This window comes from Notamacropus eugenii, chromosome 1 (assembly GCF_028372415.1).
Source record: "Notamacropus eugenii isolate mMacEug1 chromosome 1, mMacEug1.pri_v2, whole genome shotgun sequence".
Lineage (NCBI taxonomy): Eukaryota > Metazoa > Chordata > Mammalia > Diprotodontia > Macropodidae > Notamacropus > Notamacropus eugenii.
In genome coordinates, this window is record NC_092872.1 from 346,081,550 (window position 1) to 346,103,671 (window position 22,122).

General features: G+C 42.3%; 1 protein-coding gene across 4 annotated transcripts in view; it reads right to left on the reverse strand.

Moving 5' to 3' along the window:
* CEP170B (centrosomal protein 170B) overlaps positions 1-22,122 on the reverse strand; it is a 121,271-nt gene that overhangs the window by 93,846 nt on the left and 5,303 nt on the right. For 3 of the 4 annotated variants that reach the window (XM_072630050.1, XM_072630047.1, XM_072630048.1), the window contains exon 2: positions 19,823-19,958. In XM_072630050.1, the coding sequence (XP_072486151.1) occupies positions 19,823-19,927 (105 nt within the window). In that variant the 5' untranslated portion in view covers positions 19,928-19,958. The remainder of the gene's footprint in view (positions 1-19,822; positions 19,959-22,122) is intronic. The other variant, XM_072630049.1, reaches the window with a different exon arrangement.

The window sequence follows — 22,122 nt, forward strand, 5'->3', positions numbered from 1 at the left end:
AGCTGAGAGACCAACCTGCCCCTGGATATACAATAATCCCTTGGCAGAAACACAAACAGATCATACTTTCTACAGGTCACTGCAAATCCCTTGGCCTTCCACAGTTGGTGGAAGTGAGATTCACTCAGTTCTGGATCTTCCTCATTCCCTTCCCACTGGAAGCTTGGACTCCCTCTGCCCTTGTGATGCTGGGCTCTGAAAGGTCTTATCTCACCCTGAAACAGACGTCCATGTCACTTCCTGCCCATTTCCACACCATGCCCTTGCAGGACACCCCCATCCATTTCTAGCTCCCCTTTCTGTGTTGTCCTTCCCATTAGATTGTAAACCACTTGACAAGAATAACTATCTGGCTTGCTTGTATTTGTATACCCATTGTTCAATATGGTATCTGACACAGAAGTGCTTAATCAATACTTTTATCATTCATTCATTTTTGATGGTTAACATGAGGGCTGACCATGAGAGATAACTGCTATAGTAAAGTATTTTGTATGAAGGCCCAAATCACTCACTTCCACCACACACCTCCAAAAAAAACCCAAAGTCACTTGACAAACTCACTTCCTCCAGGAACCAGATAAACCTCAGCAGATAATCTCCCTTATTCTCCAGATAAATCCATGTAAGTCTGATAATTTCAATTTAAATGAGGATCTCCCTACTCAAAAACAAGAGTTCTCTCATTTTGTGTGTTCTTTAAATTTCTTAACTGACAAGTCTTCATCTTTCCCTTCACAAACTTCTACCCCCTCAAATTCCAGTTTGCCTTAAAGATACACCATCACTACCACATATCCATGTACAGCCTTGTTTTCCCACAGGGCCCTCTCAATATCCCCGAGTAGATCAGCTGAAACTGGATAAACAGACAGCATAGCAGAGGGGAAAGGACTTAAGATCAGTGAGTCTAAAGATCTGATTACTAGTTCCAGCTCTGCCATTAATTTGTGGCATGTCTTCAGACAAGTCATTTAGCTTCCCAAGGCTTCAGTTACTTCCTTTGTGAAATAAAGGGGTTGAACCGGATTGTTTGCCAGCTTGAAATCCTATGATCCAAAGTCTAACAATACCCTTCTTTCTCCCCCACAATCCCACCTAACATATAACTGCTACGTTCTGGGGACTCTGTTCTGGGGTATGCTGTAGGGGAATCAGAGATAGATAAGACTCAGTAGCTGCCCTCTTGGAGTTTATAGTCTAGGAAAGATTCCCTTACTCCATCTAACCATCACTTTTTTAAGTCCCAATATGGGTAAATTGTTGTGATCAACTCTCCCCATTGTGCATAGTCCTAACTTCAGCTTCCACTTCCATAACATAAGACCCAGCCAGAAATGTTCTCCCTGCTTCTTCCTACTCACCTGTCAAATTCTATACTCCTAACTCTTCTTCCCCAGGATGGCTTTCCAGGTTTAACACTATCTCAGTCTGGTTACTTAAATCATAGCCTCCTACCTAGCATATACCTATGTATACATATAAGTAAAGAGACAGATAAATAATACAAGTGAGTCAACATATACTAACATGTAGCACTTGGTGAGTTAACCACATATAAATACAGGTGCAAGTATATACCTATACATATATGCAAACATAACTACAAGTGAATATATATCTACATATATCTATAGCTATATATTATACATGTACACATATGCAGTTAGTTGTTTGAACACCAGAACTACATTATCTCCAAGGTCTTGAAATTCTCTCTGACCATACCTTCCTATTCTTCAACCACCTCTCATCAAAGGCCCATAGATCCAGGGCTGGAAGAAAACTAATCTAACCCCCTCTTTGACAAATGAAGAAACTGAGGTTAAGAGAGCTTAAGCACTTTAGTCAAGGTCACACTGACAATAAATGACATAGCTAGGATTTGAACCTAGTTTCTATGACTCCAAATTCAACATTCATTCCAGTGTCCCATGCTACCTCTTTCACTCCCTCACAGTAAGCCTGCTGCTTGCCTCTTTAAAGCACTGGACTTGGAAACAGGAAGACATACTAAGTTCAAATCTGGCCTCAGACACTTACTAGCTGTGTGACCCTGGGCAAGTCACTTATCCCTGTTTGCCTCAGTTTTCTCTGAGTGAGAGCTGGAGAAGAAAATGGCAGGCCACTTCAGTATCTTTGCCAAGAAAACTCTAAATGGAGTCACAAAGAGTTAGATATGGCTCAAACAAATGAACAACAAAACAGTAATTCTATTAGTCTTTCTTCCCCAATATCTTTTCTCTATACTCAGCTTTGACCCCCATGGCCTGCCACCTGAATGTCTCCCTAGGTACCATCCTAGAATCCCTTCCCAAACTCGATCCCCTTCCATTGTTCCTGACCCCAGAATTCTCATCTCAACATGACCTTAACCCTACAGATCCTGTTCCAGGGAAGCTGAAGTTCATTACAAAATGTCCCAGAACCACATCAATTTCACCCACTATAAATTCACCCATTATAAATTCATCATGGAAGACATTAACTAGGTTCTCCACACTGTGCAATAAATAATCCTATTTCCTCTCTCATTCCTCATGGTGACTTTCGACCGTTTGGAGTCAGTCAGTCAGCAAGCATTTATTAAATGTATACTATGTACTCAGGCTCTTCAATAAGAATCAGGGATAGAAAGAAACAAAAACACAGCCCTTGGCTTCAAGGACTTCACAGACCAACGGGAAAGATAACATACAAATAACTATGTACATACAAGATACACATAGTGCAAATGAGAAGTCATCTCAAAGGGCTTGGGGGGCAGAGAGGGAAACTGGGACCTAGAACGATCTGCAGGAGGGATGTGTGCTCAGTCTCTCTCCTCATCCCTCACAGCAAATGATGTCACTTTCTTCTTCACTGAGGAGACTTAGGTTCCTCAGACAGGAGGGGGTCCATCAGTCCTGTCTCTTCCATGCTCACATATATGTGTGTATATATACATACACATACACACACACACACATACATGCCTGCCTATCGACAGCTAGATGGCACAGTAGATAGAGCATCAGGTCTGGAGGCAGGAAGAACTCATTTTCCTGAGTTCAAATCTAGCATCAGACACTCTCACTAGCTGTGTGACCCTGGGTAAGTCACTTAGCCCTGTATGCTTCAGTTTCCTCATCTGTAAAATGAGCTGGAGAAGGAAATGGCAAACCACTCCAGCATCTTTGCCAAGAAAAGCCCAAATGGGATCAAAAAGATATGACTGAAAACTGAACAACACAATTACATATATATTATATGTACACACATGTATATGTATGCATACATACATATCCATATATATATTGTCATATATAAAATAGTTATCGTCTATCAAAGTCCTTGTCCCAGGTCAGATAGGTTGGTATATATCAAAGTGCCAATCTGACATCAAGCCTTTCACTCCAGAGTCCGGGCTCTTTTCTTCTATATCCCAGTGTGTTCTATAAGTATCCGTACTTCCAGGTACATGTACACTCATACATGCTTATATTCCCATATATACGTGTACATGCACATATTGATGTCCACCACAGAGTGCACATGAGCCTAGTTTTCAGAAGGTTCATTGAGGACACAAACAAGGCTCAGCAGGTCCAACCTTCAAGGACTATGTGCCTGTGGTCCAAGTATGAGGTGGCTCCTCATCAGGCTAGGTCATTTTCAGGGTGACAGATTAGTCACAGCACATCTCAAAGTCCATCTCTCCAGCAACAGAGAGGGTACAAAGTAAACTTGTGGCAAAAGTATCCATACCAATGATATCACAGATCGTTGAAATTCCAAAGAATATGCGTACAGATAGATGTTGTCATACACACACACACATACACAGAGGCATACAGAGACATAGAAGCATATGCATACATAAAAGTACAGCCTTCAACAGCATACACTGAGCTCCCGCAGAAAAGACCCCCAGCTCTGGAGTCAGAGGTCTTGAGATCAGATTACCGCTCTGATGTGTACCACCTATGTGACCCAGGATAAATCATTTGACCTGCCGGGCTGCAGTTTTCTTATCTGTAAAATAAAGGGGCTGATCTCTGTGGGTTCTAAGACCCCTTCCAGCTTTAAATCCATGATTTTATATATACATTTTTACATATATATGTGTATGTGTATATATGTATATATATGTGTGTGTACGTGTATGTGTGTACATGTAGATATGTGTATATGTGTGTATGTGTATATGTGTGTGCATACAGGTACATATATACATATAGATAGATTCTATACACATGCTTTGTGCTTGTTGGCATATTTCTAGTGTATATCATACATGTCCTGGCTTTCCCTAGTACAGCGGGCTCTTCCCTAATGGCAGTGAGGTGGCTCAGTGGACAAAGGGCAGGAACTGGAGACAGAAAGACTTAAGTTCAAATCCAGCCTCAGGCACTTACTTGCCGTATGATCCTGGGCAAGTCCCTTAACCACTGTCTGCCCCAGTCATCTCTAAAATGAGGCCTGCCAGGGTTGTTGTAAGAACCAAATTAAATAATATTTGTAAAATGTTTTGCAAACCTTAAAGCACTATATAAATGCTAATGCCAGTTATTATCATCATCTTCATCATCATCATCATCATCATTATGGCAGAATATTGACTCTGTCTCGGACCAGGAACTCTCTAAGATAGAAAACTATTTACATCCTCTTCTGTATTCTCCTAGAATTTTATGAAAGAAAATTTTTAAAATCAGCTTAACCTGAGTTGAGACTCTGTCCACAGAGAGCTCAATTCAGGAAATTTTCCATCTAACTACTCTATTTAAAAGGGATCCGGCATTACTCAGAAAAACAAACATATTGGATATCTCAAGAGCTTTGTGTGAGTGTCTCTCCCTTTTCACATGTGTGTCTAGGAGGTGGGTGTAGTAGGGGAAGAAAGGAGTGAATAGGGAAGGGAAGGAGGGTACAAAGGAAAAGGGGAAGTAGGAGGAAGGGAGAAAAGGAGGGAGGGGGAGAGAGGGAGAGACAGAGAGAGGGAGAAAGGGAGAGGGAGAGGGAGAGGGAGAGAGAGTGTTGGAGTGGGCCAAAGATCTAAAGCAGCTACAGAGAAAACTAAAGCTCAGTCAGAGGAAAGCACACCCAAGGATTTCCAATATTCCCTTCCTACAACTTACCTCACTTGCCATGAGTTCTGTCCTGAATCTCACAGGGTCCCTTTGCTCATCTTGTAGGGCAAGAGACAAAACAAACAAGTATTTCCACAATCAGCAAAGATGCCCCAGGGTCTAGGACAACCAAAGCCACCATCACCACCCAGTCATTGGTAACTCTGACAAGATCTTTTAGGTTCAGTCACTGAGTCGCCTAACCTTAACCATAACCCTAAATGCACCCAATCAAAACAGAGCCAGGAGAGTACAAATCCTGAAGATGCTGACAGGCAAGTGGACCCACAACCAAAGAATTCTGGCTAACACATCCTTCTTATTCATAGGAAGCAAACCCATAAGGAAGATGCGCAGGAACCTAGAAACAATAAAATGTAGTGGACAGAACACTGGACTTGGAGTGTATAAGACCTAGGTTCAAATTCCATCTTGGACATTTAGTGTGTGACCCCAGGTAAGGCACTTAACATCTCTGAGCTGTCCTCATATGTAAAATAGGGCTAGTAACAGCACCTACCTCAGAGGATTGTTGTGAGAAGCCAAAGAGATAATATAGATATAGCATTTTTCAAACCTTAAAGTGTTATATAAATGTGTGCAATTATTATTGTGGTGGTTGCTATTACACTATGAGAACAGATGGCCTAGATGAATTTCTTTTAACTCCGAGGGTCTGTGATCATGCTGTAATTGTCTGTAGAAATCATGTGGACACAGGACACAGTTTGTGGTGAACACCCACCCATCCCCATCCTCCCTGTAAGGAAGACGCAGACCAAGAACATCATCATCACGCCTAAGCCTCACTGCGACTAAGAATATTCACAGAACCACCAAATCTCACTGTGTTGGCTGAGCTGTGAGAGGACATTCATATAACCTGAAAAAGATTAGCAATCTCCTCAACAATATCCCCAACAAGAGACCATCCCATCTATGCCTGAAGAGCCCTAGTAGTGGTCAGACCAGAGGTGGGGAACCTGCAGCCTCAAGGCTACATATGGTCCTCTAGGTCCTTAAGCATGGCCCTTTGGCTGAATCCAAACCTCACAGAACAAATTCCCTTACTAAAAGAATTTGTTTTGTAAAACTTGGACTCAGTTAAAAGGCTGCATCCAAGGACCTAGAAGGCCACATGTGGCCTCGAGGCCACAGGTTCCCCACCCCTGGACCATACACCTCCTGAAACAACTCATTCCAGGACTGGACAGCTCCAAGGAGACCTTTTTTCCCTTACAGTGAGCTGGAATCTTTCTCCCTGTATCTCTCCCCTCTGCTCTTAGTTTGCCCCTCTGGGGACAAAATTCTAGTCCCTCTTCATAGAGGGTCCTTCAAAATCCTAAAAAAGGCAACCATTTCCCTTCACATCTTCTCCAGGATCAACACCTCCAGAACCCTTCCTCTTCCATTCTCCCTGGGCACCCCTAGTGTCTCACCGACCTTCCTAAGAAATGGTCTCCAGAGCTGAAAACAATATTCCAGATGTGGCCCAACCAGGCTAAGAGGCAGCAGGGCTTTTACTTCTCTGCCCTGGACACTGTTTTTGGCTAATGTAGCTATCACAATGCAGCTAGGTGTCACAGTAGATAGTGCTGGGCCTGCAGTCAGGGAGTTCAAACCCAGCCTCAGACACTTACTAGCTGAGAGACCCTGGATGAGCCACTTAACTTGCACCTGCCTCTATTTTCTCAACTGCAAAGTGGGGATAACAATAGCACCTATCCCCCAAGGTTGCTGTGAAGATCAGAGATATTTGTAAAGTGCTTGGCACCATCCCTGGTGCAAAACAGGCACTTAAAAATGAGTGTCCTCTTCCTTCCTCCTGCCCCTGGCTAGCTTTCTAGGACTATAAGTTGCAAAGAAGGTGCCAACCTGCCTTGGCAGAGGAAGTATCTTCACCTGGGAGTTCCCTATACCACTAAAATCATAGGTCCAGCCCCTGTATTATTATTAAAACCTTCAGAACCTTTTCATGTGAACTGTTGTTAGCACCAACCACTTAGTTGTGAGTAGAGCTAGCATCTATAAAGTTGGTTGTCTTTAGTCGGGCTCTAAATTTCTATCTCATTTACACTCAGTTGTTTCCTGCCCTCAAGGAGCTCAGAGACAACAACCAAACAACTAAGAATAAGACAGTGAAGATAATCAACAGAGGGAAGGCATTCGCATTAAGTGGGCTTGGAATGGGGTTCCTGTAGAAGGTAGGATTTTAGCTGGGACTTGAAGGAAGCCAAGAGGCAGAGAGAGAGGAGAAGGAAGGGCATTGAGGCAGGGGGACCATCTGGTGAAAATTCCCAGAGTCAGGAGATGGCATGTTGTAAGCAAGGAACAAACAGAAAGGAGACCAGTGTCATTGAATCACACAGTAGTATATTTGGGGTAGAGAATACAAAGTACAAGAAGACTGGAAAGGAGGTAGGGACCAGGTTATGAAGGCTCTGAATGCCATCCAGAGGATTGTATATTTTGACCCTGGAGATGATTGGGAGCCCCTGACGTTTATTGAATACAAGAATGACATGGTCAGAGCTGAACTTTAGGAAGACAGATCACTTTGCTGCTGAATGGAAGATGGATCAGTGGAGCATTAAAATTATAATAGGTCTTAGAGACCCTTTAGTCCATTTAACAAAAGGATAAACTGAGGCCTAAAGAGAAGGAATTTGCCCGAGCTGTTGTTTAGTCAACTTTTTAGTCTTATCTGACTCTTTGTGACCCACTTTGGGGTTTTCTTGGCAAAGACACTGAAGTAGTTTGCCACTTCCTTCTCCAGCTCATTTTACACATAAGTAACTGAGGCAAACAGTTAAGTGACTTATTCAGGATCATACAACTAGTAAATGTCTAAGGCTAGATTAGAACTCAGTTTCTCCTGACTCCAAAGTGGGTGCTTTATCCACTTCACCATCTAGTTGTCTTATTAATTAAGGTTAATTAATTAACCTAAGCTACTTATCAATAATAACTTCCCCACATTTCTACAGTACTTAAAGTTTCCATTTCTTCTTTAAAATAAGGAGGTTGAGATGATCTTTTGCTCTAATATTCAATATTGGAAGCAGGGTGGTTGAGTGGAACAAGTGTTGAATTTGAAGTCAAAGGGCCTGGATTCAAATCCTGGCTCTAACTCTTCTAGTTTTGTGATTTCCAAAAAATTTTAGCCTCTCTGGGCCTCAGTTTCCCCATCTGTAAAATGAGGGGTTCTTCCAGCTTTAAATCTGTGATTCTATGTCCTGAGGTCCCATGTGGCTCTGCCATGTACATGCTAAGGTATCTTCCGGCTTTCACAGTCCATGTTCCATGATCTCTGAAATCCTGTGTTCTAAGATCTCTCCCTGCTCTAACACTCTACAGGTCTCTATCCTTAAGCAGACTCTGAGCACTAGAAGAGCAATCTGTACAAGTCTTTTTTTTTTTTTTTTTTGGTGCCATGATAAACAATTGACCCAGGAGCCCCAGTGGAAACAGCACCTCTTTCTCTTGGTTAGGAAGTACCTAAGCTCCTTCACTGTGGCTAATCTCCTAAAGAGACGTTGAGGATTTCCGGACAGATTAAATTACACCCCTCAGTACGCACTTTGGCAGATGCTACCTCTCAGCCAGCCAGATGGCTGACAACAGGGATGGTCTCATAGAGAAAGAATGAATACCACCACCCAGGCAGCTCTCTCTCATGCCCAGGAGGACAGGATGGGCAGCACCTCCCCCGCCCCCAATCCACCGGAGGTCTGCTCATTGGCAGGACAAAGGAACCAGGACATAGCTGCCACTGAGCAACCATAGTCTCAAAAGATCAAGCAACAACTGCAAGGCAGAAATGCACAGCTGTCTGCCTGATCTGGAAGGTGAGGCAGATACCCCTCAACTTCTGATAACCCAGACAAAGCTCTCATTCTGTCAGGATTCAAAACCAAGTCCTCTGATGCTACATCCAGCGTGCTCTCCAATGTCTTCAGCACATCACGTGCAGTGCTCGCACACTCATTCCTCTATGCAAAGATCTGTTCTTTCCTGCCTAGATATAGAAGCTACAAAGCTAAGGCAAGAGAAAAATTCTGGCCTCAGGAATCAGAGGACCTGCTCTCAATTCCCACCTCTAAAAGCTACTGGTTGTGGGACCACGAGCAAATCATTTTGTTGCCCTGGCTCTCAGTTTCCTCAACTGTAAAATGGGGATATTAATACTATCTACCTAACAGGTCTGTAATGAAGGAAGCACTGAAGACTCGTAGAAATTTAAATTATCCCCATCATCATTATTATTGTTAATATTATTATTATTATTACAAGATAAAGTACAAATGCTTCAGCCTGGCATTCAAGGTTCTGCCAAGTTCTGGGTCTCACTGAACTTCCCAGTTTTTTCTTACTACCATTCCTCCAAAATTCTAAGCTCCAGCCATTTGGACATCCTGAATCTCTGTCTACACCTTGTGCTTTCCCAGCTCCAAGTTGGGAAATGTCCTGGGAATGTCTTGCCTCCCTTCCTCAAGTTCCTCCTATCCAATTTCTCCTCATCCTTCCACCCTCAGTGCAAACTAAGACCTCCTCAAAGAAACCCGGTCCCCGTAAGTCCAGAGTATTTGGTCCTTCCTCTAAATGACATCCTCTTCCCAACCCCCCAGCTGGATCAAATCTGCAGACAGTCTTATGTAGTGAGTCTCCTGAGGACTTAACTCTGTGTCCTCAGAAGGCCTCAGTTCAAACCCTGACTGCCTCTTTTTTATCTGTGTGACCCTGAGAAAGTCATTTAAATCTGGGCCTCAATTTTCTCATTTGTAAAATGAGAAGTTGGTACTGCATAATCTCTGAAGTCCCTCACTGTGACAAAGTTATTATCCTAAATTCCCAACCCAGACTATCACACAGTAGGCACTTAATAAACAATTGCTAAACGAAAAAATAAAGAAAGGAAATTTTTCCATAAGGCTGGCTATGTCTGTGCCTGTGATGAAAATAATTGTCCTGTTCTCTGGAAGGGTGTGGAGAAAGAGGAGGAGAACAGATCTCGCCCACCACTGGAGCCAACATGTTGGCTCCTTCAGTCTCCCCCACCACAAATTCACTATGAAACAAGAAATACTGGCTCCTCTTATGACAGGTGTGAATTCCCCAGGCCCTGTAGCACCCCTTCCTCCTGTTCCTGCCAACTCCTCCAAGCCTCACCTGGGAAGCCTAAGGCCTTTTCCCAAACCCAACCTAGCTAGTGGTTTGGCCTGAGCCAGGGGAGGGGAACCTTCAGCCTCAAGGCCACACATGGCCCTCTAGGTCCTCAAGTGTGTCCCTTTCACTGAATCCAAACTTCACAGAACAAATTCTCTTAATAAAAGGGGATTTATGGGGCGGAGCCAAGATGGCGGAGTAGAAAGACGCACATACACATAGCTCCGAACCCACAACCCACAGAACGGCTAGAGGGGACCAACCCACGGTGAATTCTGCACCCAGACGCCACGGAATATTGGAGCGAGGGAGATTTCTGTTCCGGAGAGACCTGCAAACCTCTCGCAAAAGGTCCGTCGCGCTGCAGACGCAGAGCCCAGCCCGGACCTGCGGCGGCCGTGGCTCCAAGAGGTACAGATCCAAGCAGGCTTTAGGGACGGGATCTCCAGCGGCGGCACAAGCCCCTCCCACCCACAGGTGATGAGGGTCGGTGAGAGAGTCTCTTTGGCGGGTTGAGAGGGGAGTGGGGTGCCCCCATGGCTCGGGCCCCCCCGGGAGATAGAAGCTGAGAGGCGGCTGCAGACAGGGGCTCCCCAAGCGGGCGGGAGCCTGGATCCATTGTGGAAGGTCTGTGCATAAACCCCCTGAGGGAACTGGGCCTGAGAGGCAGCCCTGCCCCGACCTGACCATCTGAACTTAATTCTCACACTGAATAGCAGCCCTGCCCCCACCAAAAGCCCTAAGGCGGGAAGCAGCATTTGAATCTCAGTCCCCAAACGCTGGTTGGGAGGACCAGGAGGCGAGGTGGGTGTGAGGAGAATATTCAGAGGTCAAGCCACTGGCTGGGGAGAATGCCCAGAAAAGGGAAAAGAAATAAAACTATTGAAGGCTACTTTCTCAGAGAAAAGACACCTCCTCCCTTCCTTTCTGAGAGGAAGAACAATGCTTACCATCAGGCAAAGACACAGAAATCAAGGATTCTGTGTCCCAGCCCACCCAATGGGCTCAGGCCATGGAAGAACTCAAAAAGAATTTTGAAAGTCAAGTTGGAGAGGTGGAGGAAAAACTGGGAAGAGAAATGAGAGGGATGAAAGAGAAGCATGAAAGGCAGATCAGCTCCCTGCTAAAGGAGAACCAAAAAAATGTTGAAGAAATTAACACCTTGAAAACTAGCCTAACTCAATTGGCAAAAGAGGTTCAAAAGGCCAATGAGGAGAAGAATGCTTTCAAAAGCAGAATTAGCCAAATGGAAAAGGAGATTCAAAAGCTCACTGAAGAAAATAGATCTTTCAAAACTGGAATGGTACAGATGGACGCTAAGGACTTTATGAGAAAGACAGATATCACAGAACATAGCGTGAAGATTCGAAAAATGGAAGATAATGTGAAATATCTTATTGGAAAAGCAACTGACCTGGAAAATAGAATCAGGAGAGACAACGTAAAAATTCTGGGACTACCTGAAAACCATGATCAAGAGAAGAGCCTAGACATCATCTTCCATGAAATTATCAAGGAAAACTGCCCTGAGATTCAAGAACCAGAGGGCAAAATAAATATTCAAGGAATCCGCAGAACACCGCATGAAAGAGATCCAAAAAGAGAAACTCCTAGGAACATTGTGGCCAAATTCCAGAACTCCCAGGTGAAAGAGAAAATATTGCAAGCAGCTAGAAAGAAACAATTCAAGTATTGTGGAAATACAATCAGGATAACACAAGATCTAGCACCCTCTACATTAAGGGATCGAAGGGAATGGAATAGCATATTCCAGAAGTCAAAGGAACTAGGACTAAAACCAAGAATCACCTACCCAGCAAAACTGAGTATAATACTTCAGGAGAAAAAATGGTCTTTCAATGAAATAGAGGATTTTCAAATTTTCTTGATGAAAAGACCAGAGCTGAAAAGAAAATTTGACTTTCTAACACAAGAATGAAGAGAACCATGAAAAGGTGAACAGCAAAGAGAAGTCATAAGGGACTTACTAAAGTTGAACTGTTTACATTCCTACATGGAAAGACAATATTTGTAACTCTTGAAACATTTCAGTATCTGGGTACTGGGTGGGAGTACACACACACACACACACACATGCACACACGCACACATACATAGAGACAGAGTGCACAGAGTGAATTGAAGAGGATGGGATCATATCTTAAAAAAAAAATTGAAATCAAGCAGTGAGAGAGAAATATTGGGAGGAGAAAGGGAGAAGTTGAATGGGGCAAATTATCTCTCATAAAAGAGGCAAGCAAAAGACTTATTAGTGGAGGGATAAAGAGGGGAGGCAAGAGAAAAACATGAGGTCTACTCTCATCACATTCCACTAAAGGAAAGAATAAAATGCACAGTCATTTTGATAGGAAAACCTACCTCATAATACAGGAGAGTGGGGGACAGGGGCACAAGCAGGGTGGGGGGGAGGATGGAGGGGAGGGCATGGGGAGGAGAATGCAATCCGAGGTCGACACTCATGGGGAGGGAAAGGATCATAAGAGAATAGAAGTAATGGGGGTCAGGATAGGATGGAGGGAAATATAATTAGTCCTATACAACACAACTAGTATGGAAATCTTTTGCAAAACTACACAGATTTGGCCTATATTGAATTGCTTGCCTTCCAAAGGGAAGGGGTGGGGAGGGAGGGAGCTAAAGAAGTTGGAACTCAAAGTGTTAGGATCAAATGTAATGTTCTTACCACTGGGAAATAAGAAATACAGGTTAAGGGGTCAAGAAAGCTATCTGGCCCTACAGGACAAAAGAGAAGATGGAGACAAGGGCAGAGAGGGAGGATAGAAGAGAGAGCAGATTGGTCACAGGGGCAATTAGAATGCTTGGGTTTGGGGGGGGGAGGGGAGAAAAGGGGAGAAAATTTGTAACCCAAAATGTTGTGAAAATAAATGTTAAAAGTTAAATTTTAAAAAAAAAGAATAAAAGGGGATTTATTTATTATATTTATTTATTGTGTAGAATATACATAATTTCTATAAAATAAATATGAATACTCTATAAAATATATAGATATTATATTTATTTATTCTATAAAACTTGGAGTCCATCAAAAGGCAGACCTAGAAGGCCACATATGGCCTGGATGCCACAGGTTCCCCACCCCTGGCTGAGCTATGAGCTTTCCATGAAGAATCAATGGTCCCTACTACACCCGGCTGTCCATGAGCTGGATTCTCTCTGGCGGAGGGAATCCACACCAGCCAAAGTCAACCCAGCTCTCCTTCACCAAAGTATACAGCCCCATCAAAGGAAGCTTCAGGACACCCACAATACCATTCCTAGGCTTCCTTATAACAACCACAGAGAGTTTTCCCAATACTATATATTACCTTATGTTACCATTACCAGTGGTGGCACCAATGATAATACTGGAATTTTGATCATTTTTAAGGCAGAGAATACACTACCATACAACTTCACCTGCCATTTTTGTCAAGTTGGGGAAGCAAGAGATTTTGACCCCTCCTCCCTGCATCCTTAGAACTCCTAATGAGAGATGTGATTTTATGTGGGGAAAAGAAGTAATATTTTTTTTAAAAAAAACTGTTTTGGCAACTTGGAGAGGCATAAATTTTAAAGTTTTATGCCTATACATTTAGCTATGTATTTTGGTTTTGCTAATTTTATGCTTTATTTGGAAAATGGCACATATTTTACTATTTGTAGAAAAAGACAATTCTTGAGCATTCATTGGTATTTGTGCCAGCCAGCCACGTCACAAATATGTCCTGTGGCTTGTGACACCAATACTAAACAAACACCATCCCTTGAATGCTGAGATTAGGTTAGGAATGGGATGCTTTTTTAAAGTCATGTCTGTTTTCTATTAGCAATCAACTTGAGTTTGTTGAGTTTGAGGTTTGTTTGTTATTTTTTTTTTTAACAAAAAAAGAGAGGAGGAAGGGAGAGGCAGGGAGATTTCTAGAAAGACTCCTGAACTATAAATCACCTCTGAGAAATGAACTGATATACTAAGATGCTCTGATTACTTACAGGGATTAACAGCCCTGTTCAAAAGATGAAGTAGAAGCTCCAAAATGGCTGAACTCAAATTCAGGAGTCAGAAGCCTTGGGCCCTTGACAGGGATCTGCCACTAATTCAAAACATGGCCTCGACTGAGATTTGATGAGCTCTGACACTGTCCTCCTAGTACTGATATTTTGTTGCTACAAGTGTCTTGGGGGTCAGCCCTTCTCCTACTGTGTCAGGGTAGCCTAAAACAAAACCTCAGCCAGGACTCACAAGAGTATTTACCTAAAATCCACTGGGAATCTGCCAGATACTAGAAGTGCTCCTCAAGCATAGTTGTCTGAAGCACAAAGCAGCAAACCTGTGAGGACAGCTAGGTGCGACTGAGATGGTAAAGTGGTTAAAGTCTTGGACCTAAAATCAGGAAGACCTGAGTTCAAATCCTACCTCAGACATTTGAAATGACCTTAGGCTAGTCATGAACTTCTGTCTGCCTCAGTTTCCCCAACTGTAAAATGGGGGTTCTTGTGAGGATTAAATGAGAGAATATTTGCACAAGGCAGTGCAAACTTAAAGCCTTCTATAAATGCTAGGTAGTTATAAAGCACTGGGCATAAAGTAAAGAAGATCTGGGATTACATTAGACACTGACCAGGTGTGTGACCCTAGACAAGTCACTTAACATCTCTCAGTTTCCTCACCTGTAGTATGGGGACAATAATAACACCACCTCAAAGGGTTGTCATGAGGATACAGTGAAACAGTACATGCAAAGTGCTATAAAAATGCTCTTATTATTTTTGTGAGCTTTCTTTAAAAGTTCAGCTCAAATACCACCTGCAGCACAAAGCCTTTCCTGATCCTCACATAAGCTGCTAGTGCCCCCACAAATTACCTTATATTTATTTTTTCATAAATTTTGTACATTCTTATATACCATTACATATTGTCTCACCTCCCCCAGCTTGTACTTGTAACTTGGATTTTTTGATTCTAAGTATGTCTTTCTCTTTACTCTCATTATATTTCATCTTACCGGCCACAATCCAACATTCATTCCATCTTGCTGAGCTCCTCTTGTATCCTACCACCCAGCATCTTACTAAACCTTCCTTGCTTATGTCATGGACAAATTTGATCCAATGTAATTCAACAAGCATTTATTAAGTGTATACACCATGCAAGGCACCATGCTAAGCTCTGGTGATACAGACAAAAATCTAAATTTCTAACCTCCGGGGTCTTATATTCTACTACAGTCCCTCGAGGCCTTGATCTAAGCCACAAACAAGAGTCAAGCACCACAGGGCTAAGGACAGATCTCCAGGACACTCCCTTAGAGTCTGGTCATTGGAACTTATCAAAAACAGCCAGGTGCTCTCGCTACCTCCCTACTCTTTGAGGGTTTCGATTCCCTACTGTCCATTTCTGTTCTGTCTTTTCTAGTCAAAAATCACTTTCCTTTGCAGAAGCAGCAGAAATAACACAAGCAGTGAGTAATTCCGGATTCACTAGTGAATACAGAGCTGGCCTCAGATCCAGGAAGATCTGGGTTCAAGCGCCACCTCGGAAACACGCAGGCTGTGTGACAAATCACTTAACTTTGCAGCACTCTAGGCAATTCTCTAAAACCACAATGATGCAGACAAGATGACCCTCAGGAGCAGACGGAGTTTTCTTATTTGAGAATTCCCTACATCAATGAATCACAGGTCCATTCGTTATCTCCATCCTTGGTCATCCATTATGACTGTCTCATCTCCCTAAAGAAGCAGCAGTCTTAAGAATAATAATAATAGTAACACTAGCAAAAACCTATCATTTATATAGTACCTACTATGTGCCAGGCTTGATCTTCACAACAACCTTGTAAAGGAAGGCACTACTGTTATACCCTGTTTTACAGAGGAGAAAATTGAGGCAAACTGAGATTCAGTGACTTGCCTAAGGTCACATTTGAACTAGGGTCTTCATGAGTCTAGACCTAGCACACCATCTGCTACCTCAAATGTTTGCCAAATGAATGACATTTATAAGCTGCATTGCATGCAGAAGAGGATAGGAGGGACCTAAAGACTATTCCCTATGAAGATCAATTAAAGGAACTAGAGACATTTAGCAACTGGCCCTAGAAGGACACAGTAATATAATAATAACATACTAAACTTCCAGCATTGGAAGGGCTACCGTATCAGACAAGGGTTAGACTTGCTTGGTTGGGCCTCCCAAGGCACAACTAGAAATAATGCTATGTGTGGGAGGAGGGAAGTTACAGGGAGGCAGTCAGCTAAATATAAGAAAAAATTTCTTTACAACTAGAGATAACCAACCATGGAATGGGCTGACTCAGGGGAGTGGGTTTCCCATCACTAGGAAGGCTGGATCACCACTTGTGAGGAATGCTGTAACAAGGTAAGGGTTGAACCTGCTGAGGTCTCTTCCAGGGCTGGAGTTCTTCACGCCAAGGGGCTAGAAAACATGCTATGTGTCTGTATTTGTGTCTCTAATCTGTACACTTGGGTTGCACATGTCATATTCTGATTGGTATCACACTTATCTGTAGCCATATTTGATCTCCCCCTTCCTGAAGCTGGCTTGTTAAGTTTTTAATGTGAGTACTAAAACCTTGGAAATTAGCAAACACTACAAATCAGGATTTGATTTAGTGTCTGCTTGCTCATTTAGACCTAAGAAAGTGAAGGAGAAAATGCTAAAATAAAAATGCACATTAAGCATAAAAGTATGTGGGACATTTTTAGCGAGCTGGTTGTTAAACATTTACCAGTAGACCACTGTCCTTATTCAGTAGCATCAAGTAGCAGGTTTGCGGTAGTGTTATTAGTGGTAGTAGAAGTAACAGTAAGAATGATAATAATAGCTAGCATTTATATATGTATATATATATAACATATATGTTATAGTTAGCATATATAGTAATAGCTAGCATTTATATATATATAATAATAGCCAGAGTGTGTATCTGTATATATATATATATGTATATAAAACTTTTAGGTTTGTCACTTTACAAATACTATCTCATTTGATCTTCACAACAGCCCTGGGAGATAGGTGCTATTATTATCTCCATTCCACAAATGAAGAAACAAGGCTCACAAAGATGAAGTGACTTGCCCACAGTCACCTAGCTAATAAGTATCCAAGGTGGGGTTTGAACTCAAGTCTTAGCAGCTCCAAATCCAGCGTCATATCTGCTATACCATGCTGCCTATTTCGTAACAGAAACAGAATTGAACTTGACACCAGAGAATCTAAGTCTGAATCTCAGCCTTATGAGAACTTTAACTATGTGACCCTAGGTAAGTCACTGGGTCTCATCTATAAAATCAAGAATCTCTTTTAGTCTAATCATTCTATAACTATGATTGTGTCCATGAGGAAAGAGACTGGACTTTCTTGACAATCAGCAAACCAAAGGCACTTAAAACATTTGTTAAATGAACACATTCTATAGGATGACTGATCATTCTAAGTCATTCTCGTTCAGACTTGCTGCTGCATCATCATCATCATCATCACCACCACCACCATCATCATCATCTCCTACCTAGTCTCCCTGCCTCTAGCCTCTCCCTCTCCAGGATGTTATTCATATAGCTGACAACAATCTTCCTAAACCCCCCTGCTCCAATCATATCACTCTCCTATAAAAATTTTTAAAAAAACACAACTAAAGTCAACTTGCAGTGACTCCTTATTACCTCCAGAACAAAAGAAAAACTTCTTAAGCTTGCTATTCAAGGTCCTCTACAACCTGACTCCAACATACCTTTCAAGCTTCTATCACATTCTTCACCTTCACACACCCTATATTCTGACCCAGCTAGCCTACTCATCACTCCTTTAATTCATTCTGCCTTTCCCAGCCTCTATTCATTGACCTCTGTCACCCCTTCACCATCACTCAGAATGCACTCCTTTCAAAATCCTTTTCTTCCCCCAAGGCCACCACAAGCACCACTACCTCATGCTGAAAATGAGCTCTCAAACTTTCTTAGAGCACCTAGCACACTTTGCTTGGATCTCACCAGTGTCTCTATTCTCTTCTTTGTATCATAGTTATTTGTATACCACTCACAGCCTTTCCCCCAGCAGATTATAAGCTCCCTGAGGACAAGGAATATGAGTGTGTGTGTTTTTTCATCTAAGTATTCCCTGCACATAGTAGGTAATTAATAAATGTTCACTGTTTTGAACAGAACTGAATTGATGTCCAGGTCTCAACCACCAGCAGCAACATACTGAGCTTCACCCATTCCTCAGGCAGATTGAGCTAAGCTGGGCAGGCCAGTACCTTGACATGACTCATTGTGAAAAACACAAACACAGACTCCCAACCCCAAACACGGACGACCTGCCAAGGTAAAACACAATGAGAAAGCATGAGCTGTGTGAATATTGTGCAAATCTAACCCAGGCCCAAAGTCAGGGACTGACAGAAATTAGGCGTCTGGGAACTAAGTGACCTGGGTTCTAATCTCATTTCTTCCACTACCTCTGTATGACCTTAGGCAAGTGTCTTTCCCTCTCTGGACCTCAGTTCCTCCATCTATAAATGAAGGAGTTGGACTACACTAAACGGTTTTTAAGGTCCTTTCCCATTTTAATAATCAACATCCTACGTTCTAAATGTTCTTTCCATCTCCAACATTCTTTGTTCTAAGATTCATTAGAACCTTAAAGGCTAAGTTGTGAGGTCTAAATTTCCTTCCAGCTCTGACATTCTTTGTTTTATATTTTAAGGGCCCTCCCATTTCTGATATCCTACATATTCATATTCTCTCTCTCTCTCTCTCTCTCTCTCTCTGTCCTAGATATATATAAATCTACACATATCTTATATATATTAAATATAAATTCTAGATATTAGATATATATATCCTATATATTCTGAAGGTCCCTCCAGCTTTAACATTTTTCATGATCTTGGTTCCACAATCTCTTTGAGCTTTGATGTTTTAGAATGGCTATATTAACTTTCTGACCTCTTCCCTTCTCTGTAAATGAGGAAGTTGAGCTAGATTGTCTCTAAGGAATAAGGAATAGTCCCCTCTAGAACTCATTTTCAATGAGCCTCATAATCTAATAGGAATCAGGTGAAAAGCAAATTAGTCAGTCTCTCTCTTGCTCCAGTCTCTAACCCAGTTCCCTCCAGAAAATGCACGTGCCCTATTCTGTATAGGCAGCTGTAGTTACCCCCATTGCCATTATATAACTGTCCCTTTTGACAGCAACTGAAAGACTGAGAATTAGGATCAGCAGGCACCAAAATCACAAAATCTCAGACCAGAAAGGGACCTCAGAGATTCAAGCCCAAACCAACACTACATCAGAAATGCTCCCAACAATACACTAGACAAATGAGTATGCATGAAGCCCTCCATGTGATAAGGAAATCACTACTTTCTGAAGCATCCCACCCCACTGTAAACCCACTGATCAGCACTCTCAGGGGACTAGCATCTTAGGGGACAAGAGGCATCTGAAGGCCCATTCCACTCAAAAAAAACCAGCCCTTCCCTCAAGTTACACTTACCTGAAGCATCAGTTCACAGTCATCCCGGCCAACAAATATCATTTCTCTTGGCAGCCGGTGGCGAGTGCCACTGCTGCTCACCAGAAACCATGATGTCACACTCATCTTGCTAGCTGTCACTTCTTCTTCGAGCTTTCTGAAAAAAAAGGGGGGGGGGCCAGATATTGGACTTTAAAACCTAGGTTCAAGTCCTGGTTCTTTTACTTAGTATCTGTGAAAGCATGAGAAAAATCACTTAACCTGTGTCTCAGTTTCCTCATCTGCCCAATGAGACTAGCCTAAATTAGCAGTGACAAACTCAAACAGAAATGAATCCCTGCAGATTGTATATCGAAATAGATAGAAAACCACAGATTAACATTAGCAGTTAGGTGGCAAAGTGCAGAGAGTGCTGAACCTGGAGTCGGGAAGACTCATTTTCATGAGTTCAAATCCGACACTTACTAGCTGTGTGACCCTGGGGAAAGTTAACCTTGTTTGCCTCAATTTCCTCATCTGGAGCTGGACAAAGAAATGGTAAACCACTCCAGTAATCCAAGAAAATCCCCAATGGGATCACAAAGAGTTAGACGTCCTCAGTGCCTGAACAACAATAACATGTTGTACTGTATTTTTATTTATTGTTTTTTAATTCGCAATTACATTTTAACCTGGTTCGCAGTGGCTGCAGTATTTTGTAGTTCTTGGGGGTCCGTAGTTTGATGCCTCTGGCCTAAATGATCTCTAAGGTCCCCTCCAACTCAAAAACCTTATAATTCATTCATTCAACAAATAGTTATTGAGCACCTGCTGTATATATCGCATCCTTGTTCAAAGTGATTTAAAGTTTAAATAAGGCAGGCTCCCTGCCCTCACAAAGTCCACAGTCTTAGTAGGTACGTAAAGCACAAACCCTCATCACTATAATACACAGTGTAATATGATAAGTGCATTATAGTGGTCTTATGTGATTCCTATAACCCAGGAAGGCTTCCTGCCAGGGAGCAAGCAGGGCCAGAGACAGAGACAGAAATTAGTGAGACTTCTGCTCATGGCTAGATTTATATACCTTGAGGCCAGCAGCAAAGTTGAGAAGCAGCAGTTCTTAGCTTAAATGTTACAAAAACAAATGGCAGGATATGGCCTATTGATTGTAGATTACTAACCCTAGTTCTAGATGGCTTCTAAAGACCCTCCCAGCTCTAAATGCTAGGATTCTATGATTAGTTCATTTCTAAGTCCCCTTCAGCTCTAAATTCTACCTATGATCTAGAAAGAAGCCTTCCCTTCCTTAATACACCTTCTTGTCTAGTAGCACTAAAAAAAAAAAAAAAGTATCCTTGATCAAGCTGAACTCATGTAGAGCTGCTCAGGGTTTACCTACTGTCTCAGGGACTGCCAGTTCCCAAATGAAGCCAGAGAGTGGAGGTCAACGACCCTCATTTCACCCGGTTCTCTATTCTGCTATGACAGAAGATGAAGTATCTGCCATCAGAGAGCTCATATTTTAGGGACGGAGAGGGCAGGGGAGAAGCATGAGCCTGAAATTCTGCCCTTGAGGAGTGTGGTCCCAGTGTGACTAAAGATCCCAGGTTTCACTGTCAGGAAATACCCTAATCAATAGACAATTTGTGATGAGAGGAGGGGAGCAGGTATGCCCTGTAATTCTAACTAAATAAAAGGTTAGAGGATGGATCACCGAGTGATGGTGGGAGTAAGCAGGGAAAGATTCCAAAAGGAAATGAGACTAGAGTTATTTCTTAAATGAAGGTCAGCATTTGGAAGCAGAGAAAACCACATTCTAGACCAGTGTATGCCTCGGATGATAGTAGGGAAATCTCCTTAATTTTGAGAATTGTAAAGAGACCAGACAATCTTAATTCAGTAATAGGATCATAGATAGAAGGGATTTAGAGCTGGAAGAGGCCTTAGAAATTAACTAATCATAGAATCCTAGGATTTCGAGCTGGGACTTTAGAAGCCATCAAGAACAGGGGTTAGTAAGCCACAACCAACCGGTCATATCTTACCATCTGTTTTTGTACAGCACTTAAGCTAAGATTGTTTTTTACATTTTTAAATAAAGTTCCTTTGGGTTGTAGTTTGCTGACCCCCTGATCTAGACCCACTTCCTAATTTTACAGATGAGGAAACAGAGGTCCAGAATGGTCCAACATTTAGTACTGTTTCCACTGCTTCTTGATTTCCCCCTTTTAGTACATAGGCAAACTAGTACATAGTACAAGGAGGGGAATAAGTACTCCAGGTAACAAGAAAATATCAGAGAGAGATTCAGTCCTAGGGTTTTTCTCCTACTCTGC